This window comes from Peromyscus californicus, unplaced genomic scaffold, assembly GCF_007827085.1.
Source record: "Peromyscus californicus insignis strain IS unplaced genomic scaffold, ASM782708v3 Scaffold_10__1_contigs__length_136768540, whole genome shotgun sequence".
Classification (NCBI taxonomy): domain Eukaryota; kingdom Metazoa; phylum Chordata; class Mammalia; order Rodentia; family Cricetidae; genus Peromyscus; species Peromyscus californicus.
This window is the reverse complement of record NW_026294391.1, coordinates 1,931,653-1,956,520: the sequence shown is the minus strand read 5'-3', so window position 1 is coordinate 1,956,520 and position 24,868 is coordinate 1,931,653. Positions and strand designations below refer to the sequence as shown.

Genomic DNA, 24,868 nt, shown 5'->3' with positions numbered 1-24,868 from the left:
CCTGTCTCGAAAAACCAAAAAAAAAAAAAAAAAAAAAAAAAAATGAAAGCTTCCACTTCCAGACAAGATGGAAAATGGAACTGGATTTATACCTTTTTACACAAAGCATATGAAATGGTGACTTTCAAAACAGTAACCATCAGGTAATGGATACCAATGATTCCTAGGAGATGGAAAATATGAGGTGAGTGCCATGACTGCCCAACCTACTATATCGATAGAGTTTGCAAGGCACAGGACTGAGGGGAAGTAAACGGAGCCTGGCAGCTGCCCAAGTCAAGAAACCCAAGAGTATAGATACAAAACCCCCTAAATTTCACTGGATAGAAAAATTTGATCTAGCTATACAAGGACAGAATTCTGGAAATCCACAGAGGGGCTCCCCTTCAGGTGTTAAGGGCAGATTCGTACATGCATATAAGAGAGGCGAGCAGAACAGATTAAAGGGGACAATACCCAGAACCCACAGAGCCAGCAAAAGTGACTCTAACTGAACAACCTGGGACAATGTTTAATTCACAGGGCACTGTACAACAGAACCAACATGATCTTGCCTCAAAAATGAGGGTAATCAGCCTGTGACCCATGATTCTTCCACACATGTCATAAAGGATCAAATCATTTCCAAGCAAATTCACTGCATCTAGGAATGAAGTCAGGATGATTTATAGAAGACAAAAAATGACTAGTATCCAACAAAATAAAGTTCATAAATATTTCTGGGCATGTAAAAATGCAGGAAAATAAAACCTACAATAACCAAGTGAAATTGACCCAAATGCTAGAAGTGTAAAGCAGCGAGAGGTATTTAAAAACATATTATAAGATATCCCATATATTCAAAAAGTTAAGCAGAGATATAAGAAAGATCTAAATGGAACTTCAGAGTATAAGAACAAGAATGTTTAAGAAATAAAATAATATACTGGATAACACTCATGACAAATTAAGTTACAGGAAAAAAAAACTAACTAGAGGGCAAAGCAATGGACACAGTCCAAAATGAAACACGGAGGGTCAGGCAAGGTTGCCTATAATTGTAGCACTTGGGAGGCTAAGGCAGGAAGATCACAACTTTGAGCCCAGTCTGAGCTACATATTTAGATACTGTGTTGAAATGTACAAAAAAGCAAATAAAAGCTGAAGAGAAAGGATGACTCAATTCATTCTATAAAGCTAATGTTACCCTGACATATGAAAGTAGACCCTATCATTTGTAAGTACAAAAATTCTAACCAAAATTTTAACAAACCATTCCAATTAATATATTAAGAGGGGTATGTCATAGCCAGTGGAGTTTATACCAGGGATCCATAGTTTGCTGTTCAAAAATATATACTATACTGTATTCACAAACAGGAAATGAAAAATACACAACCATCTCAACATCTGCATGAGGGGCACTTGAAAGCCTCCCACAGTCATTCCTGCTAAACCCTCTTAGCAGAGTAGAAATAGAAAGGTGTTTCCTCTATTTGATAAACATCCAGCTAACATTAATGGTTCAAGAAAAGACAGTAATGCCCATTTTCACCACACCAGTTCTAACATGCTCTAATATTATAATAATATGCTCCACCTGGCACAACTAGGCTACAAAAACGAAATTCCACCTTTAATCCCAGCACTTGGGAGGCAGAGGCAAGTAGGCCTCTATGAGTTTGAAGCCAGCCTGGTCTACAGAGCAAGTTCTAGGGTAGCTAGGGGTGCAAAGAAAAGAAAAGGAAAAAAAGACAACAAAAGAAATATCCTGCAGATTAGAAAGAGAAGTAAAACTATCATTACTCACAGATGATATGGTTGAATATGTACAAAATCTTACAGAATAATCAAAAAGGCTATTGAAATTAAAATGTGAATTTAGCAATGCTACAGGATACAAGATTCAGGTGCAAAAAGTCTATTATATTTCTGTATATATTTGTAACAAAGAACTGGAAATTAAAATTATAAAAAACAATAGCAACTGAAATGCTACCACAAATCTGAAATGCTTAAGGATAAAGTTCATCAAATATGTGAAGACCTGTACATTTAAAACTAGAAAACATTTGAGGCCAGTCTGGTTTACAGAGCTAGTTACAGGACAACCAGGGCTGCACAGAGAAACCCTGTTTCGAAAAACCAAACACAAACAAACAAACCAAAAACCTAGAAAACAATGCTGAGGTGAACTAAAGAACTAAAGAAAGCCCACGTAAATGAAGAGCTGTGTTGATAATGCTCATTCTCTCCAAATTAAGTACCAATTGAATATGTCAATCAAAACACCACCAAGACATTTTGCAGAGAGAAATAAGCTGACTCTAAAATTGATGAGGAAAGGTCAAAGAACTTGAACAGCCCAATCAATCTTAGAAAGGAAGAATAAAGGCTCACACTACCCAACTGGAAGGCCCATTATAAAAGAGCAGTAAGAAAAATGTGATTCTGGCAAAGACAAATACACAGATCAGTAGATAATGGAAAATTCAGAGGCAGAGCTACACAAATATAGGTAACTGATTTTTGACAATGCTGCAAATGTAACTCAATAGAAATAACATCTTTTCAACAAAATTACTTTAACAACCTAGTGTTCCTACACAAAAAAATTTGAGTCTCAACTAAAATGTCATACCATCTACAAAAATTAACTGAAAAACAAATTCTAAATCTAGGTGCAAAGGTATAAAACATTTAGATGAAAACAAGAAAGACAATCTTTTAAACCTGGGGTTAGTCAACTAGAGCTTTTTAAACATGTGCCCAACAGATGTTACCAAGCCCATCACAATGTAAAAGTTCAGTTCTAAAAATGGACATGGTTATGCTGGGTGTGGTGGCGCTAGGTGAGCTGTACAGCTGCTCTAGAAAACAGTTTGGCAGTTTTCATGTGAAGTGAAACCAATGAATAATCTACTACGCAGCAACTTTGTTCTTCCTAACTTACTATAAAAATGAAAACTTACATTCATTCATACAAAAACTAGTATAGTAGCCCTATTCATAACCACTCCAAACCCTGGAAATTATCCCAGTATCCTTCAACCATGGTATATCCACCAAATACAATCCCATATTGTATTTTAGATAATAATGCTCATTTAAGACAATTATTCATTTTGTCAATATTAGATAATAAATTTTAGACAATATTTTTGACAATTTTAGACAATAAATATTCCAATAAATAAAACCAATTTTAGACAATAAATATTCATTTATTACAATACCACACAGAAGAGTGATTCTCAAAGGCATTACACCGACTGAAAATGTTAATCTCCAAACATTACATACTATTTGGTTCCATTTACATATTACACTTGAAAACACAAAAGTGAAATGATAAAACAGCACACCGGTGATAGTCTAATTGAACCCATAGTATGACAGTTTCCATGTAATTTGTATGTGTGTGTGTGTGTGTGTGTGTGTGTGTGTGAATATCACATGTAGGGAGATATCATAAGAGTCCAGAAGAGAGCTGTAGTTACAGGCAGTTGTCAGCTATCAGATATGAGTGCTGGGACCCACACTCAGGTCCACTGGGAGATCATCAAATGCTCTTAACCACTGAGTCACCTCTCCAGCTTAGTATGATTTTTTTAAAGAGTGATGGAACTGGCCTTGCTTGATCTTTATTACAGTTGTGGTTATACATATCTACATGTATGTTGAAATTCATAAAACTTCAAGTCAAAGTAAAAAAGTTCATTTTCCTTATCACTTTAAAAATAAAATTAAAAACTAAAAACCAATAACAAGTAAAGAGAGTATAGGTATAAAACTAAGGAAGTCTCATAAACACAAAAATCTAATAACAGTCAGCTGACATCACCTTAGTCTACAGGAAAAAAGTTCACACAACAGGCTTGATGTTGCTATCCCTAGAAGGGACTACTTTATATGAGCAATCCTTACAATAGTTCCTGGGAATGTGGTCTGTGAAATGTTCTCTATGCTGCTAGTTGATAGATAAGGTGATTTTGTGTGCCTATAACATTAAACTCTGTTATACTATCCTAGCAAGGTTGTTTTGACAAATGTAATTTATAGTAAACACCTGTTTTCCATTTGCATGCCAGAAATTTCAGAGTGAGGGCTCAATGGTAGGGCACCTGCCTAGCATGTGCAGGATCCTGAATTAGACTACCTACCCCGCAGGGATCAAGGAACCCTACATAAGCAGAAATGCAAGTATATGTTGCCAGAGGATGAAGCTTGTTCTGTACAGTTGTAGTTACAACTTCCCTATGGAAGAACTTGAGAAGCTCACATCTAAATTCTTCAAGACTCCACTCATTTGAGTTTTTCCCTTGTTGATCTTCCTGTGTCCCCTTTCACTCTAATAAGTCTCAGCCATGAGTAAAATTGTATCTTAATTCTAAGACCTTTTCACCTACTATGCAGGTGTGGTAATATTTTGTTTGTGATCTAACAAATAAAGCTTGCCTAGATATCAGAGTGTGGAGCTAACCACTAGAGGCCAGGCAGTGGAGGCACACACCTTTAATCCCAGCACTTGGGAGGAGGAAACAGGAAGTAATATGACCGGGCGAGAGGAAGTGATAAGGCAGGGAGGAGACAGGAGCTCAACCCCCTTTCAGGCTGAGAATTCAGTTGAGGTAACAACTCTAGTGGCTCTGCTTCTCTGATCTTTCAGCTTTCACCCTGATATCTGACTCCGAGTTTTTAATTATTTAAGACCAATGAAGATTTGTGCTATATGCAGGTTCTTGTCAGATGCCTAATAACAGTTACCAAATGAAAGTGGTGCCTAAAATGTGAAGTCCTTCCTCAAACTATTTCTCTGGACTCCTGTCTACTCTTCATTTTCCAGTAGAACTACAAGAAGTGCCCGTATGCATGGTAGGTACGAACATCTGCATCAGCTCCTCAAAACACCCCATGTTTCACATTTAAATTAAAGTAACACTAGCAGCTTGACATAAACATTACAATTAGGTTCAGCAGCAAATAGAAAACCTGCATTACTCTCACAAGGAGTACACAAGTATGCAATTCAAGCCCAACATGAAAGCTCTATGCTTTTAAACATTCTGGAAAATTCTTCTTTACTGTATGTAAACAGACATTTCCTGTCCTGACCACCTATTTCCAAATACCCACTCAGAAGTTGATTATAAATTATAAATACTCAGCCAATAGCTCAGGCTTATTACTAACTAGCTCTTACATTTTAAGTTAACCCATATTTCTATTTATGCTTTGCCACATGGCAGTATATTTATTAGCATGGCACATTCATCTCCTGCTCCCTCTGCATCTGGCTGGTGACTCCTGACTCCACCCTTCTCTTTCCCATCATCGTTATTTTGGTCACCCCTCCTATACTTCCTGCCTCGCTACTGACCAATCAGCATTTTATAAAACCAATTGGAGTGACAAATGTTTACAGTATTCAAGTGGATTATTCCACAGCATCTGTATTGCCAGAAGTGTTTTATAACTTTATAGCATTTATAACTTTGTACATGTTATAAATGCTACTAAATGGTAAAGTCAAAATGATTAAAATGGTAATTTTAAGGCATATATATTTTATAAAAGTAAAAAAAAACCCAGACACCTATAAGCCCAGCACTAAGGAGACTGAGGCAGGAAGATTACAAGTTCAAATCTACTCTAGGCTACACAGTGAGACTCTCTCAAAAAAGAAATCAAGGGCTATGGATACACTTCAGTGGTATCATGTACAAGGCCCTGTGTTCCTCCCTAGCATTAAAAAAGAAAACCACCTTGTGGTTTATCAATTAAACACACTATTTTCTGGAAACACATAAACTTTCATTGTCCTAAATAGTCTATCCTCATTCATGCAGATATTTATGTCTTTAAATCTTTCCTGTTGGCATGAATCTGAAGCACAAGAACTTGGAACAAAGGCATTGAATGCTAAGTACTGTTACAGTATATTGGTTTTCCATGGACTACAATGATTAAATGTTTACAGAGCACATTCAATATGACAGGCAATGTTCTAGGAGTTAAAGAAACAGCGGCAAACAAGACAGGTTTCTCCACTCACCCACAGCTTACAATTCAGTGTATCTTGGAAAAGCTCCCCCAAGAGATTCTTGATAAGCCCACAATTACCAGGAAGAGGCATGAGAGTACAGCAGGCCCCACACTGTCTGAAGCCCACCTTTATGACAGTGAAGCCTAAAGTCAAGAAAATTAAAAGGCACTATACTAAGCAAAGAAGGCCTGGTACACTCATTTTGAAGATCTCTTAAATGTTTTCCTGCCTAAAACACTAGTAGCCTTTGTCACATCAATGGAGTTAACACCATAAAGACATTTGAGCTAAAACTGGGCAGACATTTTGCTCCCATTTAGATAAGGACCTTAGGCTACCTCACTGCTTTCAAGTCTGCACTGGAGTTTGGGAGTAGGCTACTACAAAAGGATCATTTTTCTTTGTTTTATACTCTGGGTATAGATCTTCCTGAAATTTTCTGGATCAGGTAATAGGACAGGATTCAGGGTATACTGTATCTTGAGCAAACACATCACAAGTCATATTTAAGAGTCCTTTAAAAGACTCACTACCCAAAAAAATAAATAAATAAATGAATAAATAAATAAATAAATGAAAAGGCCTACTACCCAATTACAAACATGTGACTCTAAAAAAAGAAAGATCTTGAACCAAGTTTCAATTTCTTCAGCTGGAAAATGGGAACAATATTATGGTGCAGAGTTTTCTCCTTTAATTAAAGCACGCTATTTAGCTTTAAATCAGTATGGGTATTTGTGTTAGGGTAATGTTCATTGTTAAAACAAACTGACCCCATGTTTTCATGATCTAACATAAGTGAAGCTCGTTCTCACACACATGATGGGCCAGAAGAAGGACAGGCTGGCTCTCTACATTGTTACTTGGGGATCAGGTACCTTCTGTTTTGTGCCTTCCCCACTTTTTAGGGCCGTGGAATCATCCCCCCTCCAGCTGACAACTGGAGAAAGGAAAAGAAGATTACATGGAGAAGACACTTATGCAAGATGAGCACAGGCAATTTTTCATTGCTTTTTATTTTAATATGCTTTTTATGTTTGTGTATGTGCAAATGTGTTTGTGTGTGTGCATGTACATGGATGCCAGAGGTTCATGCCAGCGGTCTTCCTCTACTGCTTTCCACCCTAGTTTTAAGAGGTCTCTCACCGAGCCCAGAGCTCAACAATTGGGCTAAACTGGCTGGCCAGTGCACTCTGGACATGTGCCAGTCTCACTCCAATCCCAATATTAGGGTAGCAGACACTTATCGCCATGCCTGGTTTTTAAGTGGGTGCTGAGGATCCAAACTCAAGTCTTCATGCTTACGTGGCAGACACTACCAATTAAGCCATCTTTCCAGACCTATTTTTTGTTGATTTTTGGTTGTTTGGTTAGTTGTTAGTTTTTGAGATAGGGACTCATATAGTACAAGCTGCCCTCTAACTTGCTTGTAGCTGGGAAGACCTTCAACTCATTCCCGTCTCCATCTTCCAAGTGCTGAAATTACAACTATACACTACCACCCTGGCAGAGCACAGGCAATTTTTTTTAAAGACACATGAATTTAAAATCAAATAGAATGTGAAACTTGACTCAGGGCTAACATCTCATGTTAACTAATGTCAGTTAGTATCAAAAAGTTTGACTAGAATTACAGGCACTACATGTACAACTTCTAGTTTTCAGGGAGGTTAACAGCTAACAGGTTAACAGGATGGCTACTCTTTCTCAATTTTTTTTAGACCATTTCAGGTAGCCCAGGCCAGCCTGAACTCCCTGTGTTGCTTGAACTGCTTCTCCTGCCTCGATTTCATGAATTCTGGAGTTACAGACATGTATACATCTAGTTTATACAGTGCTGGGAATCAAATCCAGAGTTCCATGCAGCTAGGCAAGCATTCTACCATCTGAGTGACATCCCAAACCCTTTCTCCAGATATTTTACTTTTTGAAAATTCAAAACATACAGAAAATTTTAAGCAATAATATAATGCACACCATTTCACCCTCCACCTACATTAACAATTGCCAGTATATTGCATATTTGGTTTTGTTTTTTGTATCTATACATACATACATAATCTATGTTTGGTTTTTGACTGAACTTTTATAAAAGTTGAACATATTAGGACCCAGTTCACTTCACCTCTAAATAATTTAGCCTATATCTTGAGAGAACAAGTATATTCTCCCATATTGTTCCAATTATCCTAACAAAAATGATAATTTTCTCATATTACACCATCTATACAAATTCACATTCACAAAACACTAACAGCTCCCAAAACAAACATTTACAATTCATTTTAATGGACCAGGAGCTAATCAAGTTTCCTGTGATATAGGTACCTAGCCTTCTTTGGTCTTCCTTAATGTAGAGCCCCCTACCCTATCTCTTTCCCGTAACAGTGACTTTTTAAACAGATCAGAATGTAAAGATGGCTTACATTCTCAATTTGTCTGATTTTCTCATACTGTAACTTCTCTAGCCCCTTTATTTCTTGTAAACTGAAAGAGAAGTCTAATCCTGAGTTAGACTCAGATTAATTTTTTGAAATCATATAGTTCTTTACTAAATAAAAAATATTTTTAAAGTGAAAATTATCTATATAGTATCACCTAGAGCAGTGGTTCTCAACCTGTGGATCGCAACCCCCTTTGGCAAACCTCTATCTCTAAAAATACTTACATTAAGATTTATAGTAGCAGCAAAATTACAGTTATGAAGTAGCAATGAAAATAATTTTATGGTTGAAGGTGACCACAGCATGAGGAACTGTATTAAAGAGCTGGAGCATTAGGAAGGTTGAGAACCACTGCTCTAGAGCTAGAATCTCATGTTGAGATAATTTCCTTCTAAAAGCAATTAGTGGTTGTGGATTCTCCTCTAATAACCATGACTTCACTAGCACTGAGTATTAAAAAAAATGAAAGAAATCAAGCACACAATAAATTACTATGTTAGTATATCAGTGATTTTACTAAAGCTATAGATTTTACGTTTTTATGGGCAAAAGACCTTAATTCATTTATATTGTCTTCACTCCATTAAGAAATAAACTCCAGATGTAGTTACTCAGAAGGCAGCTTTAACTCATGAAGTAGGGAAACACACTTCAGTTTCTCCCTGACATAGTTTCCTGCTCTTCACTAGAGATTTGCACCTATCCAAACATCCCAGCTCCTGGCACATGTAATGAAACTCCAAATGCTCTCAAGCATTCAAAAGAACCATTAGGACTGAATACCCCATCTTGTCCAAGTGTTGCTCAATTCACACACAACTCGAAGGCAGAGGAGATGCCAGGCTACTAATTAATCTGTACAATAACTCTCTATAACTTACTATTCTTAAGAACATGGATGTATCAGAGAATTTGTTTTTGTCGTTTTCTTTTTGGAGGAGGAGTTTTTAATTTTTACTTTATTAATTGTTGTCATTTATAAAATTTGTTCTTTGACCATTTCATACACACACATATCAGTATATATAATGCATTCTGATTACCATCAACCCTCACCCTCTTTCATCTCTCTCCTGCCCCTAATATTGCACCCTCTACCATCCAAGTCCCTCTCCCATATTCATGTCCTTTTGTTCTATGGCCCCCTGAGTTAAACTGGGACTTTCTAAGTGACCATGAGCTTGAAGCTTTGCTTTGGAGATGAGTAGGCTCTGCAGTGGGTACACAACTGACTTTTACCTATGACTGGAATTTACTGAAAATCATTATCTAAATCAGTTATCATTGGGAGCTACAAAATAGCAATTTTCTAATGATAACTCATTTCTAAAAGGCTAACTTTCTGTGGCACTATGGTTTGACCAAGGTTCTTGCAAATGGTGAACAGGCCTGCACCACTGAGCTATATCTCCAGCTCTTTTAACTTTTGTATTTTGAGACAAAGTCTTATTAAGCTACCCAGTCTGGTCTTGAACTCACTCTGTAGCCTAGGCAGTCCTTGAAACTTAAAATTCTCTTACATTGGCCTCCTAAGTATGTGGAACTAGGCACTACCAGGCCTGGTGAAAGGTTACATTTAAGTTATCATATGTGTTTTCAGGCTGGAGAGACGGCTCAGCCATTAATAGCTAGGCTCACAACCAAAATTATGTTTTCAAAAAAAAACATACACACATTATACATAGTGTTTAAGTGTATACCTCATGTAATTATTGGTAGAACAAAACAATGTTACCTATAATATTCTATACCTTATCTTCTCCCACAACACTACTATATCAACAGCTGCCTTATAAGATATCCCAAAACACCTTTTTTCCCCACTGGCTGTATAGTATTCTTTAATTGAAATGTAGTATCATTTAACTATTCCATTCTTGGTATTTCTTTTTTCTTCTGCTGCAGCAAATATTCAATGTAATATATTAACACAAATTTCTGGAGGATAAAGGGCAAGAATTGAAACTGATAGATAAAAGAGAAGGGTAGCCGCATTGCAACTTTTTTCTAGGTATTAGCAAACAGCACACCAGAAAATATAATAATATGCAATTCTCCTCACCATTAACTGTGCCTTCATGACCTTAAAATTATATGTCTTCTTTTGAACAACCAAACTTCAAGAGGCAAAGCTTGCCAAGGAAATCACAAAGTCTTAAGTGAGAATGGAAACTAATATTTACCAAATTGTTAAGTATCAGACACTGTATCTTAACCTTTTAGAATACTTCAGCCCTATGAGGTCAGCAATTTGATCTCCATTTCCCAAAAGAGGAAACTAAGGTTCAGAGAATTTACTCAAAGTCATACAGCTTCATAAGTAGCAGACCAGAAATTGAATCCAGGGACATGTGTTACCAAAGTGAGACTACGCTAAACTTGGGCCAAGGTGAGAGGCTCTTTTAAAGAGAATACCTGATTAACCAGGAGGTAAGTGTGCCATGTTTGTTCACAGATTCAGATAATTAATCTTGATTGTGAGCCTGAATGGACTGACAAGCAGTTAGGATATTGGTAGAGCACCTCTGAATGTGTCTGAATGCATTTCCAGAAGGGACGGAGATCTACACTGAACGTGGGCAGCACAACCACATAGGCTAGAGATCCAGATGGAATAAAAGAGGAAAGGGGGGTGCTGGAAAGATGGTTCTGTGGTTAAGAGCACTGGCTGCTCATGGAGAGGACCAACGTTCAATTCCCAGTAACTCCAGATCCAGGGGATCTGATACCCTCTTCTGACCCCCACAAGCACCAGGCACACCAGGTGGCAAACAGATATACATGTAGACAAAACATCCATACACACACAAAATAAATAAATTAAAATATTTTTAAAAAGAGGAAAAAGGAAAAATCCCACAAGTGCAGTGTCTCCCCCCACACTGCCACAATAATGTAAGCCGTTTTATATGATATGACTATGCTATGTCCTCCCTGCCATGATAAACTGAAATTTCTGAAACCATGGTCCAAAATTAATCCTTTCTCAGCTACCTGTGGTGGTGCACGGCTTCAATCCCGGTACTCAGGAGGCAAAGGCAGGTGGATCTCTGTGAGTTCCAGGTCAGCCTGGTCTACAAAGCAAGTTCCAGGATGGCCAGCACTACACAAGGAAACACTGTCTCGAAAAACAAACCAACAAAAACAAATAAACAAAAAAAATTCTTCCTCCTCTAAGCTGTCTCTCTCAAAAACAGCAATAAGAAAATAAGAAAGTCTCACTAACAGAAATACAGGGCTGTTGCCATGACTACCTGGTAACATGGTTCTGAAACCTTTGGAATGGATTTGGGAGAGAAATATGAAAACATCTGAAGCTGTAGACTAAGAAGCCCTGTAAACAGAGTTTGAGGCTGAGTCCAGTGGGAGCTCAGAAGAACAGGATAGATACAGAATGCCACAAAGTTTCGGGTGGAAACAAAGATTCCACTAGAAATTGGATCAGAAGACATTCGTGTTACATTCTGGCAAATAACTTGTCTATATTTTTATATATGTCCTGAGACTTTTTTCAAAGACAACAAAACAATTAATCTGAAGGAAGAAATTTCAAAGCGTTAGCAGCATTCAGGCTGTAGTATGAATGCTGCTGGAAGCTCTTGGTCAGGTTTACAGTGAGAATTGGAAGAAAAATGAAGAACAGAAAAGTCTGAAAACCTTATAAGACCCTGAAAAAAGTCCATGAAAATATATAGCCTGGGAAGGAATGATGTCTGTATAGATTAAAATAATTTAAAAGTAGGGGCTGAAGAGATTGCTCTGCAGTTAAGAGCACTTCCAGAGGACCTGAGTTTAGTTCCCAGCACCCATGTCAGGTGGCTCACAACTGCCACAATTCCAGCTTCATCGAATCTGACACACTCTTTCTAGCCTCCTCTAGCACCTGTACACACACACACACACACACACACACACACACACACACACACACACACACAAATATAATTAAAAAGAAAAATCTTTTTAAAACCCTATTTTTAAAAGTCTTTCAAGACAAGCAGTGGTGGCGCACATCTTTAATCCCAGCACTCTGGAGGCAGAGACAGGCAGATCTCTGTGAGTTTGAGGCCAGCATGGTCTACAGAGCTAGTTCCAGGACAAGGCTACACAGAGGAAACCCTGTCTTTAAAAACAAAACAAAAAAGTCTTTTAAAAGAAGCCAAGTGTTTTGAAACAGGACAATAAGAAAAAATTACAGAGGGTATCTTCGGAATTAACCATACACCCACAAATTTGGAGTCTCAAAAATGGCAGGCTTTAGTGTTGTCCAAGTGATTCTAGTTTTGCATGCCATTTCAGAGCCATTGAAACTTCCTCTCAGACTTCAAAAGAATACCTGAGAAGCTAGGTAATGTACAGCAGGCAACCCCCAAGAGGGCAATGTATGAAACTGGGAGAATTAAATCAAAGATGTAATGCAGAGCCCAGAATATTGGAGATACCAAGGAGGGCTGGAAGCAGGAAATAGAGCCAGCGCAAGAGAAAACCCATGTGGACTACAACCAGCAAGGTTATAGGGGTGGGGCTGCCAATCCCTCAGACCTCATGTCACATCACCACATGCTACAGGTGCTAGACATAAAGCTACAGGACTTCATTTTTCCCTGTAGGGTTTCAGTCTTGCTCTTGTCTGATCCTTCTTTTCTATTTCTCCATCCTCCCTTTTAGAATAGGCAATCTCCTCTGTGCCATTATTCTACAGGGGCTCACAGCTAAAAGTTGATTTCATTATTGAGAAGAAATTCTGGACTTGAACTCTTGAGCAGTGCTGGAACTAACTACTGAGACTGGGGGCTTCTGGAGATGGACTAAATCTATTTTGCAATATGAGATAGTTATGAGCCTTTAGAGGCCCATGGTGCAATGTTATGAGTGAAAGAGATGTATTTGTGTGTTGTGTCTCAACCGGTAAAGTTGTGAGGGAGGGGTAACAATGATCAATAATCATATGACTGGACTGAGAAGCACCTAGAATACTGAAGTGTACCTTTGAATGTATCTGTGAAGGTGTTTCCAGAGAGGATAATCTAAGAATGAAAGACTTTCCCTGAAAGTAGGCAACACTAATCCATGGATGGGGATCTAGATTAGATTTTAAAAAACGGGGGAGGGAGAACTAGCCCATGCAGCAGGCACACTCTCTGCTTCCTGAACAACATAATGGAAACCCCTATGCTCCACAAAGCCCTCCACACTGTGACAGGTTGAAACCACGAGATGAAACCAATCCTCCCTCCCTTAAGTCGTTTCTCTCTGGTATCTGAGCAATTAGAGTCTCACCAACAAAGATGCCCAAATGTAAGTTTAATTACTACATCATATTTTAGCCCTTTCATAACTTGTCTGTAAGGTCCACTCTCAGGCTGTATTTAGCAATCCAGGTCCAGTCATTAACAGAGCAGCAGCAAGGAACCCACAACTTAAAATAACTTGCAATGGCTGACCAGTAAGTCTTCAGAAAGCTGGCAGACATGAAAAAGGGAGAATTAAGAAGCAGGTGGTAGACTAGTGTACTATAGTGATATTATTTTAGATACACGTCAGTTGTCACAAAAACACTATGGAGGAAGTAGAACTACTGTAAAAATGAGAGAACCACAATTAACTGACAGTCTATTTATGCCACCTTCCCCTGCCTCAAAAATTTGCTATTTCGGCTGTGCAGACATGCAAGGCTCAGTAACTTCAGGATGGTGCTTAATCACCTACAGAGTCAACTGGGAGCTCCCTAACCTAATGAAACTGGTTAGACTGGTGCCATGTTAATGCTTCACCCAGATGTCTATAGCTGGCATGTCAAGGTTTGGGGGTTGCTTTCAAACTCCCTGGAAAGTCAGGTCTGGGAATACTGTGCCATGTAGCTGTCTTAGTCTCTTGTCAGGGAAGAATGCTTATAACTTTCCTTTAGTACTTGTCTTTTACTACAAATGCTAAACATTCACAATGTGTCTCTTATTGTCTTTAGGTCCTTTGTAGCCAAGCAAATACTACTACAAGATCTATTTGTGCAAATTCCTAATGTAATAACTACTCCCTGGAGACAATGGGATAACATACCATGATATGAATAGGGAGAAGTGGGTGTTACATTGAGTGATACAAGAAGCACACACATCAAAGAAGGCATAAGCCATGCTACTAGGTAATAACACTTCTACAGTTCAAAAACCAAAATGCACAAAAAAGTACATGATGACATCTCCCACTCAAATGTCAGTTACTAAGGTTCTGTCTCCTAAAGAAACCAATGACTAGCCCATTACATATACTTCTATAGATATTTATAATTGTACTAGCTTATTTGTTTAAAACTAAAGATACTCCTCTCAGATTAAATATCAGTTCAATAGAAAAAGGTGGAAGACTCCTAGGTATTTACTCAAAGGATTCCAAGACAAGACATCCCAGAGATCCTTGCACATCCATGCTTACTGCAGCAGGATTCACAATAGCTAAACTATAGAACCAACTTAGGTGTCTGGCATCAGAGAAATAGATAAAGAAAATGTGGTATACATACACAATGGAATTTTACTCATCCATGAAGAATGAAATTATGTGGTTTGCAGAAAAATGTGTGCAGCCACAGATTATCACAATAAGTAAATTAAGTCAGACTCAAAAAGACAAATATTGCATATTTTCTCTCACTTGAAAATCCCAGTTTTTAGAGATATAACATAAAATCATGCATATATGTATGACATGAAAATAGAAGCTTGAATGTCTAGAACAGTGGTTCTCAACCTGTGGGTTGTGACCCCTTTGGCAAACCTCTATGTCCAAAAATAAATTACAGTTCATAACAGTAGCAAAATTATAGTTATTAAGTAGCAACAAAAATAATTTTATGGTTGGGAGTCACCATAGCATGAAGAACTGTATTAAAAGGTGGCAGCATTAGGAAGGTTGAGAACCACTATTCGAAGGGAACAAAGGGAAGTAGCAGGAGAAGAAAAAAGTGGAGGATAGCAGGGTATGAGGAAAACACTGTCAAGGTATATTAAATACTTGTGTCAAATGTTCTTATGAAAACCAGTAGTATGTACAATGAATATATGCCAATAAAATAGATGACAGGAAAGAGACTTTTAAATGTTAAGGGATTTGGGTTTCAAAATTGAACATTTTCATTTATAAAAAGATTTATTCATAAAAAATTTTGAAGTTAAATTATAGCTTCCAGAAGTTAATATGCATATCCAGAACAGAGCAGATACTCAACAAGTGCTTCCCCCTAAGCCTTCCTGCCCTTTATTACTCAGAGACAAGAGGACAACTACTTACTTCCTCCATTGATATTGAGAAATAAAATCTGATTTCTTTGTCTGTGGGCAGATGCATGTGTGTGCACAGGTGTGTTCAGGTGTGCACACTAATGTGCATGTGCAGAGGTTAGTCTCCTAGGCAGGAGACTCTAAGCACTCTAATAATCTTAAGTATATAATGGAAAATTTAGTAATCGAATAACATTAGAATTCAGATTTGTGTAGAGAATTGAAACAGAAGTCAAATATCCTGGAAAGAAATATTTTCTCGCAACTACAAACAACCCACATCAACATTAATATTTGACATAACCCAGGAAATCCCACATTGACAAAATAAATTTCTCAATATATTTAAAAGTAGCAAGAAGACCCAAATACATAGGACAAAATTATACAGGTATATTATGAGATTTATAGCATGACTATTCACAAAATGAAACAGCACACTGGCATATGGTCCCAATGACTGAAACACTGAGGTGAATTTTTAAAGTATATATCAGTGAAAGAAAATCCTACTGTTGTTTTTAAGCTTTAAGATAAAAGATGACTGAAGCTGGGTGTGGTAGCTCATAAATGTAACCCTAGTACTCAGGAGGCTGAGGCAGGAGGACTGTCCTAAATTCAAGGCCAACCAAGGCTACACAGTGAGTTTCAGGACAGCCTAAGCTACTATGCAAGACCCTGTCTGGAACAAAACAAAAGCAAAAGAAAAATTACTAAATTCTATGAACATAGAATTACCCTCAGAACACATATTTTTATCCCCATTCATTTTCTATGTTTTTGAACATGCCTGCCAAACATATTTTCTATTTCACACTGTTCTTTAATGAGTTGATTCTGAGACCTGTAAGACAAATACATGCTCATAGCTTTGTATAAACATACAAAGGCAGTCTTCATTTCCAACACGGCTCTGAGACAATCATCTAAGATGGCAGCATACTTTAATTCCTCATTCACTATCTGCTCAGGAAACATCTCAGTTTACCTGCTTTCCTTGTGTCACTCATTTGTCACCAACTAACACAAACCACAGAGGCTCCATGAGCAAGCATGGAGGCCAAGTCTGTCCTGAGACCTGTGATTTCCAATAACCACCTAGGTTTTTGGTTTTATGGTTTCAAGATCTGTTTAGGCCACTACTTCCAAACTGGAAGACTCCCGACTAGTCCCTTATATAATTTGTCTGAAAGGGTTTGGTGGTCATAAGCCCTGGCTATTAATAACTAACCAAGAACCATGAGACATAAAGGCCCAGGGCCAAGGGTAATTTACACATTAAAGATTAAGCTGCCTGCTTTCCATTCTCTGTCAGGGATCCCTGGATGGAAATTGAATGGAGTATACTGTAATGAACAATAATGCTCTGGCTTGGGAAATAGTCCTGAAGTGGCTCTTTTATTTCATTGGAGGATGCTGGTTGTGGGCTTTCACACCTCTGAATTAAATTAAACAAGGATGCTTGGCTCCAGTTTGGAGTGAATGGGGTAGGGGTGAGGGGAAAAAGACAGGAGACACACACAGACAAAAAAAAAAGGATGACTCAGATTGTGGTTGTTATTATCCATGTTATAACCCTGTCCATGTAATGTGCTGTGTACTATTAAATCCAGAAAGGATATTGATATCAGCCCATCCTTAACAAAAGGGGACTGACTCAAAAATTAAAATCACTTTTCCCTCTACACACTCAGAAATGTGTCTTCAAAGTTGCTTCATATTACCATTTTAGGGATACAAGAGCTACCCTTGGCTTGCAGAAAGCAAGGAAATAGGTGTAACTTCCCAATGAGACATTAAGGATACCTGTCTCCATAGTTAGGCCTGACATGGTGGTGTCACCACTCTGGGTCCTAGACCACACTCATCTTTCATTCGTGCTCGAACATTATTGACAAGAGATAAAAAGAACACAGACCTCAGAATTGGACACCTACCTGGGATGACTATGATGGGCAGCCCAGGTCAAGACATATTCAGACCTATTTCTCACCCTTCTGTGGTCTGTCCCCTGGGGTGGGACAGCTCCCTGGGAAATCACCCACCTCCTGCTCCTGTACCCTCTGCAGATCTAAACTGGGGTGGAAAGGGGAGTGGATGTTGATGGAGAGGGGCACAACAGAGACACAATCAAGCAGAGGAGCCAAGGGGCCACCTCAGTGTCTTTCATCTTGGTGCCTGGTAAATAAACGTTGAAACGGGACAAAATGCTTTTTAATCATAGCAGAAAGCCAGCAAAATGCTGACAGTTGACCTTGGAAACCCACAGCGTCTCAGCGGGAAACGCAAAAGAAGAAACTCCTTGGGAAGTGAAGCGAGAGCACAGTGCAGCACCAGGAGGAGCAGAGAGGGCCGCCCAAGGGATGTGGGCCGGGGCAGTGGCAGGGAACTCACCATAGATCATGGCCAGCCCGGTCTCGTGCAGGAAGCGCACCCGGCGGTGCTTGAAGAGCCAGATGGTGAGGATGGTGAGGGTGAGCAGCAGGATGAAGGTGAGCAGGCTGACGCTATCCTGTCGGTGGCTCTCCTCCGCCTCCTTCTCAGTGGCGAGCTCCTCCATGGCGCTACTGTCCTCAGCCGCCGCCCCAGAGGAGGAGGCCGCGGCCCCGGCCCGCAGCCCCCGACCCAGCAGCACCGGCAACAGTGGCAGCAGCAGCAGCCGCGGCGACAGCGCCCAAATAGCCCTCCCTGGACCGGGCTGCGCCGCGTCACTAGGCTCCATGACTCCGGGGCCGCCCGCGCCTCTTCCACGCGGGGACCAGCAACAGCCCGCGCGGTCGTCGGCAGCTTCCCGCGGTGCAGACCTACCCGGGTGGCTACAGCCGCAGCTCCTCCTCCCGCCTCTAGCGCCCGGCCTGGGCTGCACCAAGCTGCGGGGGAGGGGCGCGCTCAGTGCGCAGGATCCCCAAGCACCGCCCCCCCGCCCGCGCACCTGTTCGTTCCCCCCTCCCTCTGCCTAGAGCACGGCCACCCCGCTGACCAAGTGGGGCGGGCTCTATCCTCCTCCGCCAGGCGGGCGGCCAGCTCTTCCGGGGCGCCACGCTGATCATCCTGTCCAGGAGTACCTGGTCAGACCGTCTGGGGTCGGCTAGACAGTTTCTGGGTAGTAGCCGCCAACCTACCTAAATGGGACTGCAGAGGTCATTCGCTCCTGGCAAGGAACATCAGCTCGGATTGACTCTCTGCAAGATCTCCAGTCGTATCTCTGGCGCCATGGTTAAGAGTTTGATGTCACATGGGTGTGTGGCCTGAGTCCAGTAAAGTGGGGCCTCCCAGCAGTTACAAAACCATATTACCGTTCCTACACACACACACACACACACACACACACACACACACACACACACACACACACACACACACACACTCCTCTTTTTGTCACCTTTCGGACTGTATCCAGAGTCTCATGACTCCCCAGAGTCTTCCAGGCATCATTCAAATGAACTGTGTTCTAGTCTGTCTCAATGTAAGGATAGGTAAGGGCAATCGGTGAGAGCGATAAAATAAATACCTACATCATCTAGACTGCAACCAATTCCTTGGGGGAAAGAGGGTTGAATTAGAGGGAACTAAAAACTCTTGCCATTCTGAGTAGAAGAGCGGCAGATGGTCTGCCCCAAGGTGGGTAAAAGGGGCCATTTATCCTGATGACCCTTTTAATGTCTTCCTGTTAACTCAGAAAACAGGGAAGTCTTTAGTTTGAACTTTACGATCAAGCCCAACTCAGAATTATGACAAAGTCTTCAGAGATAAAACCTCTTGGAAAAAATCCTAATAACTAAAATTTTTCAACTCACCTTGTTTCTCAACTCATGGAAGAAAAGAAAGCTTAACATAATCAGTCACTGCCTGATATTGAGCACTCTATTCACATTTACTGAATCTCATATCCCTGCAAACTGTCCATGCTCTCTCTCTCCCAGAGGAGTTTGCAGTTAAGAAGATTCACTGAAGAAGATAGGAAATCTGCTCAGAACACACACACACACACACACACACACACACACACACACACACCCTTCCTCTAGGTGAGCATTTAGCCAAGACTGCTTAGTGCCTTCTTTACACCATGGAATCTCCTCATCTTGATTTTGGCCCAGATCTTTCCCTACTCCTCCATAAATATAGAAGAAACTGCAAACAAAAACCCCCTAGCTGAGCTTAGGAAATGCCTGAAACTGAAATAATAAAATGAATGGTGCTATTGAATTGACCGTACTATTTGAAGAGAGTTTCTTCTACAGCAATAGACAACTATAAGATTAATCATTACATAAAGTAGTTGCCTCAGGAAAAGCATGAAAAGACTCACCTGACTATTCACAAATATACACACCAAAGACTCCATTAGCTATTCATATTTATATTTGCAATCTAGCTTATTCAATCCAGAGGTTCTGATTCCAATTAGCATGGATTAATCCACTCAACTAATTCTCTCCAAGTGTGGTGGCACACACCTATAATCCCAGCTACTCAAGAGGCTGAGGTGAGAAGAATTGAATTAGGGATTTCAAGGCTAGCCTGGGCAACAAAGCAAGATCCACTCCCAACCCAAAACACACCTGAGCAGAATGCATAGAGGAGCCATTTAAACATTCTGAAAAGAAAACATGGACAGGTAACTTCATGAAAAACACCAGAATTGAAGCAAATCAGAATTAGTAGTGAGTTCACCATTTATTTTTCTTCCAGTCTTCACTAAAATAGACTCAAGCCAACCTAGAAGGGTGAATGGACACGGCCAAAAAGAGCTCCAGAAAGAGGGAGAAATAGGTCTCCTAATGTTCAAAAACCATAGAAGAAATACCATTTAATGTTTTCCTTCCTTCTCCCGTACACTGTGACAGCTGCACCGGGGAAGAAAGCAGTACCCTCAAGCACTCCTACTGACATGAGTGGGAACAGTCTCTGCTCTGCTTAGAGTGGCTGTGCTCCCAAGACACTGGATGCAATCCCCCATGCTTCATATTCATCTCTCTCTCTCTCTCTCTCTCTCTCTCTCTCTCTCTCTCTCTCTCTCTCTCTCTCTCTCTCTCTCTCTCTCTCTCTCTGCATTTGTGTGTCTGTGTGTGTGTGTGTTTCTGCGTCTTCCTCCTCCTCCCCCCCTCCCTCCTTCCCTACTCCCTCTTCATCTGTCCCTACATCTACTGCTTGGTGTCAGACTTAGACAATGTTGCAAGAAGGTAATAGCAGAGAAGAGTAAAGACTTACATTTCTCTCTAATAAACCAATAAAGGCACTCCAGGGAACTCCAAATTCCCAGGGAGACTGTGGAGAATCTCAGAAGAAAAAGTTGTTTGTGAATTCCTAAGTTCACTCCAACCTGAATGGACATGGAAATGATCCTAAACAGCATACCAAAGACTGTGAGAATTAAGAGACCTCCAGGTTTTAGACAAGCTACTGGTTAAAATATGTGTATGATCCCAGCATTTAGGAGACTGAGGTAGGAGGATAGTGAGATTAAGACTTGCCTGGGTTAATAGAAAGTTCCAGGTCAGGATGGGTTACACAATGAGATCCTGACTCAAAAAACCAACCAAACAAACAAAAATACAAGGCAGATCTCAGTAGTTCTGCATAATTTTTGAAAATTGAATTAGCTTTGGCACTACAATCCACATAGTGCAGGTCAGAATTTGTATTCTAAACCAAATCATGTTGATTACAAGCTAAAACAAAAAAAAAATATTTCTACATAGCATAAAATTTTAAATGTCCAAAAAATTTGTTTTGTTTTTGAGACCAGGTTTCTCTGTGTAGCCTTGGCTGTCCTGAAACTCACTCTGTAGACCAGGCTGGCCTCGAACTCACAGAGATCCACCTGCCTCTGCCTTCCGAGTGCTGAGTGAAAGCATAAGGTAAGCACTTCTCATTTTAAGAGAGCAGCATTACCCTGATACTGAAATTGGAAAGCTGAAGAAAAGAAAGGTGTAGGTCACAATCCCTCATGAATACAAAAATTCTCAACAAAATCTTAACAAATTGCATCTAGTAATAAATAAAAGGAAGCATATACTGTGGCCAAGTGATGTTCCTCCTCTCAGGGATTGAAAGATTGACTCACCACGAGGAAATCAACAATGCAGTCTCACATATTAACTGTCTAAAGAAGAAAACCTACACTACCATATCTTCACTGTGCAAAAAGAGTGTTTGACAAAATTCGATGTCCTTTCATGATAACAACAACTTCAGCAAAACAGCACAGATAAAGAGCATGTTTTAAAAATAGCATCATTCTTAAGATGAAAAAAACAGAATCTTTCCTTGTAAGATCACAACAAAGTCAAGAAAGTCCATGTTGCCACTCAAGTTCAATATTATATTGTAACTCCTAATCGGTGCAGTAAGGCAGGATAAAAAGAAGCAAAAGGCAAAAAGATATATTAAAACTTGTACAAAAGATGAAGAGATTTTAATGGATACTTGAATTTCTTTCGTCTTATCAGATGACAGAATATTTTAGAAAATTCCAAGGAATCCATAAAATCCTAGAACCAAATTAAGTTCAGTAATATTTCAGAATAAGATTGGTACAAAATCTAGTAATATTTCCAAATGCAAGCAATGTATACTTAGAGATGAAAATTTTTAAACATACCTAATTCACATTAGAAAAGGGAAGGAAATATTTAGATATAAATGTAACAAAACATGTTTAGTATCTATATGCTGAAAACTGTAAAACACTGATTACATAAATCAAAGGATACTTAAAAAAAGAGAGAAACATGTCATGTTAATGGATTGGAAAACTAAACTTAGTAAAGACAGGAACTCTCCCCACAGTAATGTACATACATAATGCAACCCCAATAAAATGTCCAGTAAATTTTTGGTAAATATAACAGGGAAATTTTAAATGACTAGGAAAGTTAAAGTAACTAGACCAGCCAAAACAATTTTGGAAAAGAATACAACTACCAATTTAAGACTCACTCTAAAAGCAGTATTAAAGTAATAGTAAAGTTTAAGATAATCAAATCAGTGTATTTGAAATTATTGGAAAGGAGTATGCCTTGAGCTGAACTTTATACCTTATTTGAAACTTAATTTCAGTAGATTATATATCTAAATCTAACATGTAAACCTGTAAAACTTTTAGAAAAAAAAAAGCTTCCTAACTTGAGACTACGCAAAGAGTGCTTAGACATGATTCCAAAAGCACAATTAGTCAATGAAAAATTTGATCATTGGACTATATCAAACTTGAAAATTTTTGAACTTATTTTTTTATGGATATCACTTGTCTCAGGGTGTTAAGTGCTATAATTACAACCATGAGCCCCCATGCTCAGCTTTTGCAAAAGAATATTTTTTTCTTTCCCTTTTGATCCAGGATCACACTATGTAAACCAAGATAACTTCAAATTTACAGAGATCTGCCTGCCTCTGCCTCCCAAGTGTTAGGATTAAAGATGTGTGCCACCACACCCTGCTCAAAAGATTCTTTTAAGAGGTTGCATATTAAATGAATCCTACAGTAGTATATTAATTGTACAAAGTAATGTGTTTCATTATGACATTTTCATATATGAATATAACATACTTTGATCATATTCACTGCTTCTTTTCTCTTTGACATCCCTAATAGGAGGACAATCTTGAAAATCAAAACTATTATTCTGTTGAACAGACCAGTAGTTTCTAGGGAGTCAATGGAAAGGGAGGGAGGGAATAACTGGGATAAATGAGTCAAGGGAGGTTGGGAGGTGGAACTGTTCTGTACCATAATTGTGATGGTGGCAATATGAATCAGCACATGTGTTAAGTTGATATAACTGTGCAGTATAAGTGAATTTCACTACAGATCAATTTAAACAAGTCTTCCCTTTGATTATGCTCTTACGTAGTCTCCATTTTGGGGTTGGTTTAAACAGACAGTGATAGCCTTAAGAAATCCTTTACTGATGTGCCCTGACTTCAGTTACCATGAAGTGTGGCAGGAGGTGGCAAGGAGGAAAACTCAAGCCTAAAATTCATGCATCTGCAGCAGGGTGTTATGAAACGCACAGGCATGAATATTAGGACTCTGGTCAGGGGCCTGCTTTTCTTGAATAGGAAACCAAAGAGGCAAAAAAGAGCTCTCACAAAGCAGAGAGTGACTAATTGACTCAGAATTTAACAAGAAAATCTGAAACTGCTTTGGGTATTCACACCAGAGGAAGCTGAAGGCAGATAATAGGTTCTATAGGTGAAAAAGGAGCTGAGGTGTCAACAAGGTCACCATGTGGCACAAGAGTAGCACCTGGAACTCCACAGGCTGGACCCAGAAAGGGGAGAGGGAGTTTGATACTTGGGATTGACTTTTTCTTCCAAACCAGGGAACAGGAGCATATGAGAGAAGCTGGCATCTCAGCAGCTTATCAAGCTTGTGAGAGGGGCTTATGGGAAGGCAGATTGAAGAAGAAGAAGGGCTTTCTTCCTTAATTCTTGTTGTTCCTGTCTGCTATGCTACAACAACACTAATTTGCTCCAACCTGAAAATTCTTTTAGCTCTTGCAGATCAAACTCAGCAGCACCCCTTCCTGAGGGGCTCAAATATCAATTCTGCAGGCCCCATGTACTACACTGAACCCCTAGTTTCTTGTAACGATTCTCTTCTCTATTGTTCTCCCAAAATTAGTTACGGTAGCTAGCTGCTTCTCCTAATTACTGTCTCTGGGTTTTCTCACAGCTGCTTTTGTGTGCTCTCAGTTCTCAAGTGCCTACGTGACAGATTTCCTATATTAAACCTCTAATGGTTCGGTTTTCTTTCCTGGACTGTGGACTTAAAGTATAAAGTCAAGGGCAACCTAACTTACCCTGGGTTCCTAATGTTTCTTTTGCCTCTGCTCACATTTATGCATTTGAGGACAAAATCTTCAATTCCTAAGCATAGTGCATAAGGCCTACAGTGAACATTTCCGGTAGCCCCTAATGTTTGTGGTGCAAACATAAAGAGAATTAAATTTTTCACCTCTTTGAAGTTTGTGGTTGTTATAGTTGTTATTTATTAAGTGGCGCAATGTTATTCATTAAGCTGCACTGTTTACCAAGCAAGAAAAGCCATGAGGTACAACAAAGCCCACTATCAGACTTTATTAAGGGGAGGAAATAAAAGGGAGTGCTTAGGC

General features: G+C 39.4%; 1 protein-coding gene across 1 annotated transcript in view; it reads right to left on the bottom strand.

Annotated features, from left to right (window-relative positions):
- Slc9a7 (solute carrier family 9 member A7) overlaps nucleotides 1-18,616 on the bottom strand; it is a 171,008-nt gene extending 152,392 nt beyond the window's left edge. Inside the window, exon 1 of the mRNA XM_052734311.1 lies at nucleotides 18,141-18,616. Within this exon, the coding sequence (XP_052590271.1) occupies nucleotides 18,141-18,468 (328 nt within the window). The 5' untranslated portion in view covers nucleotides 18,469-18,616. The remainder of the gene's footprint in view (nucleotides 1-18,140) is intronic.
- Nucleotides 18,617-24,868: the final 6,252 nt, after the last annotated feature.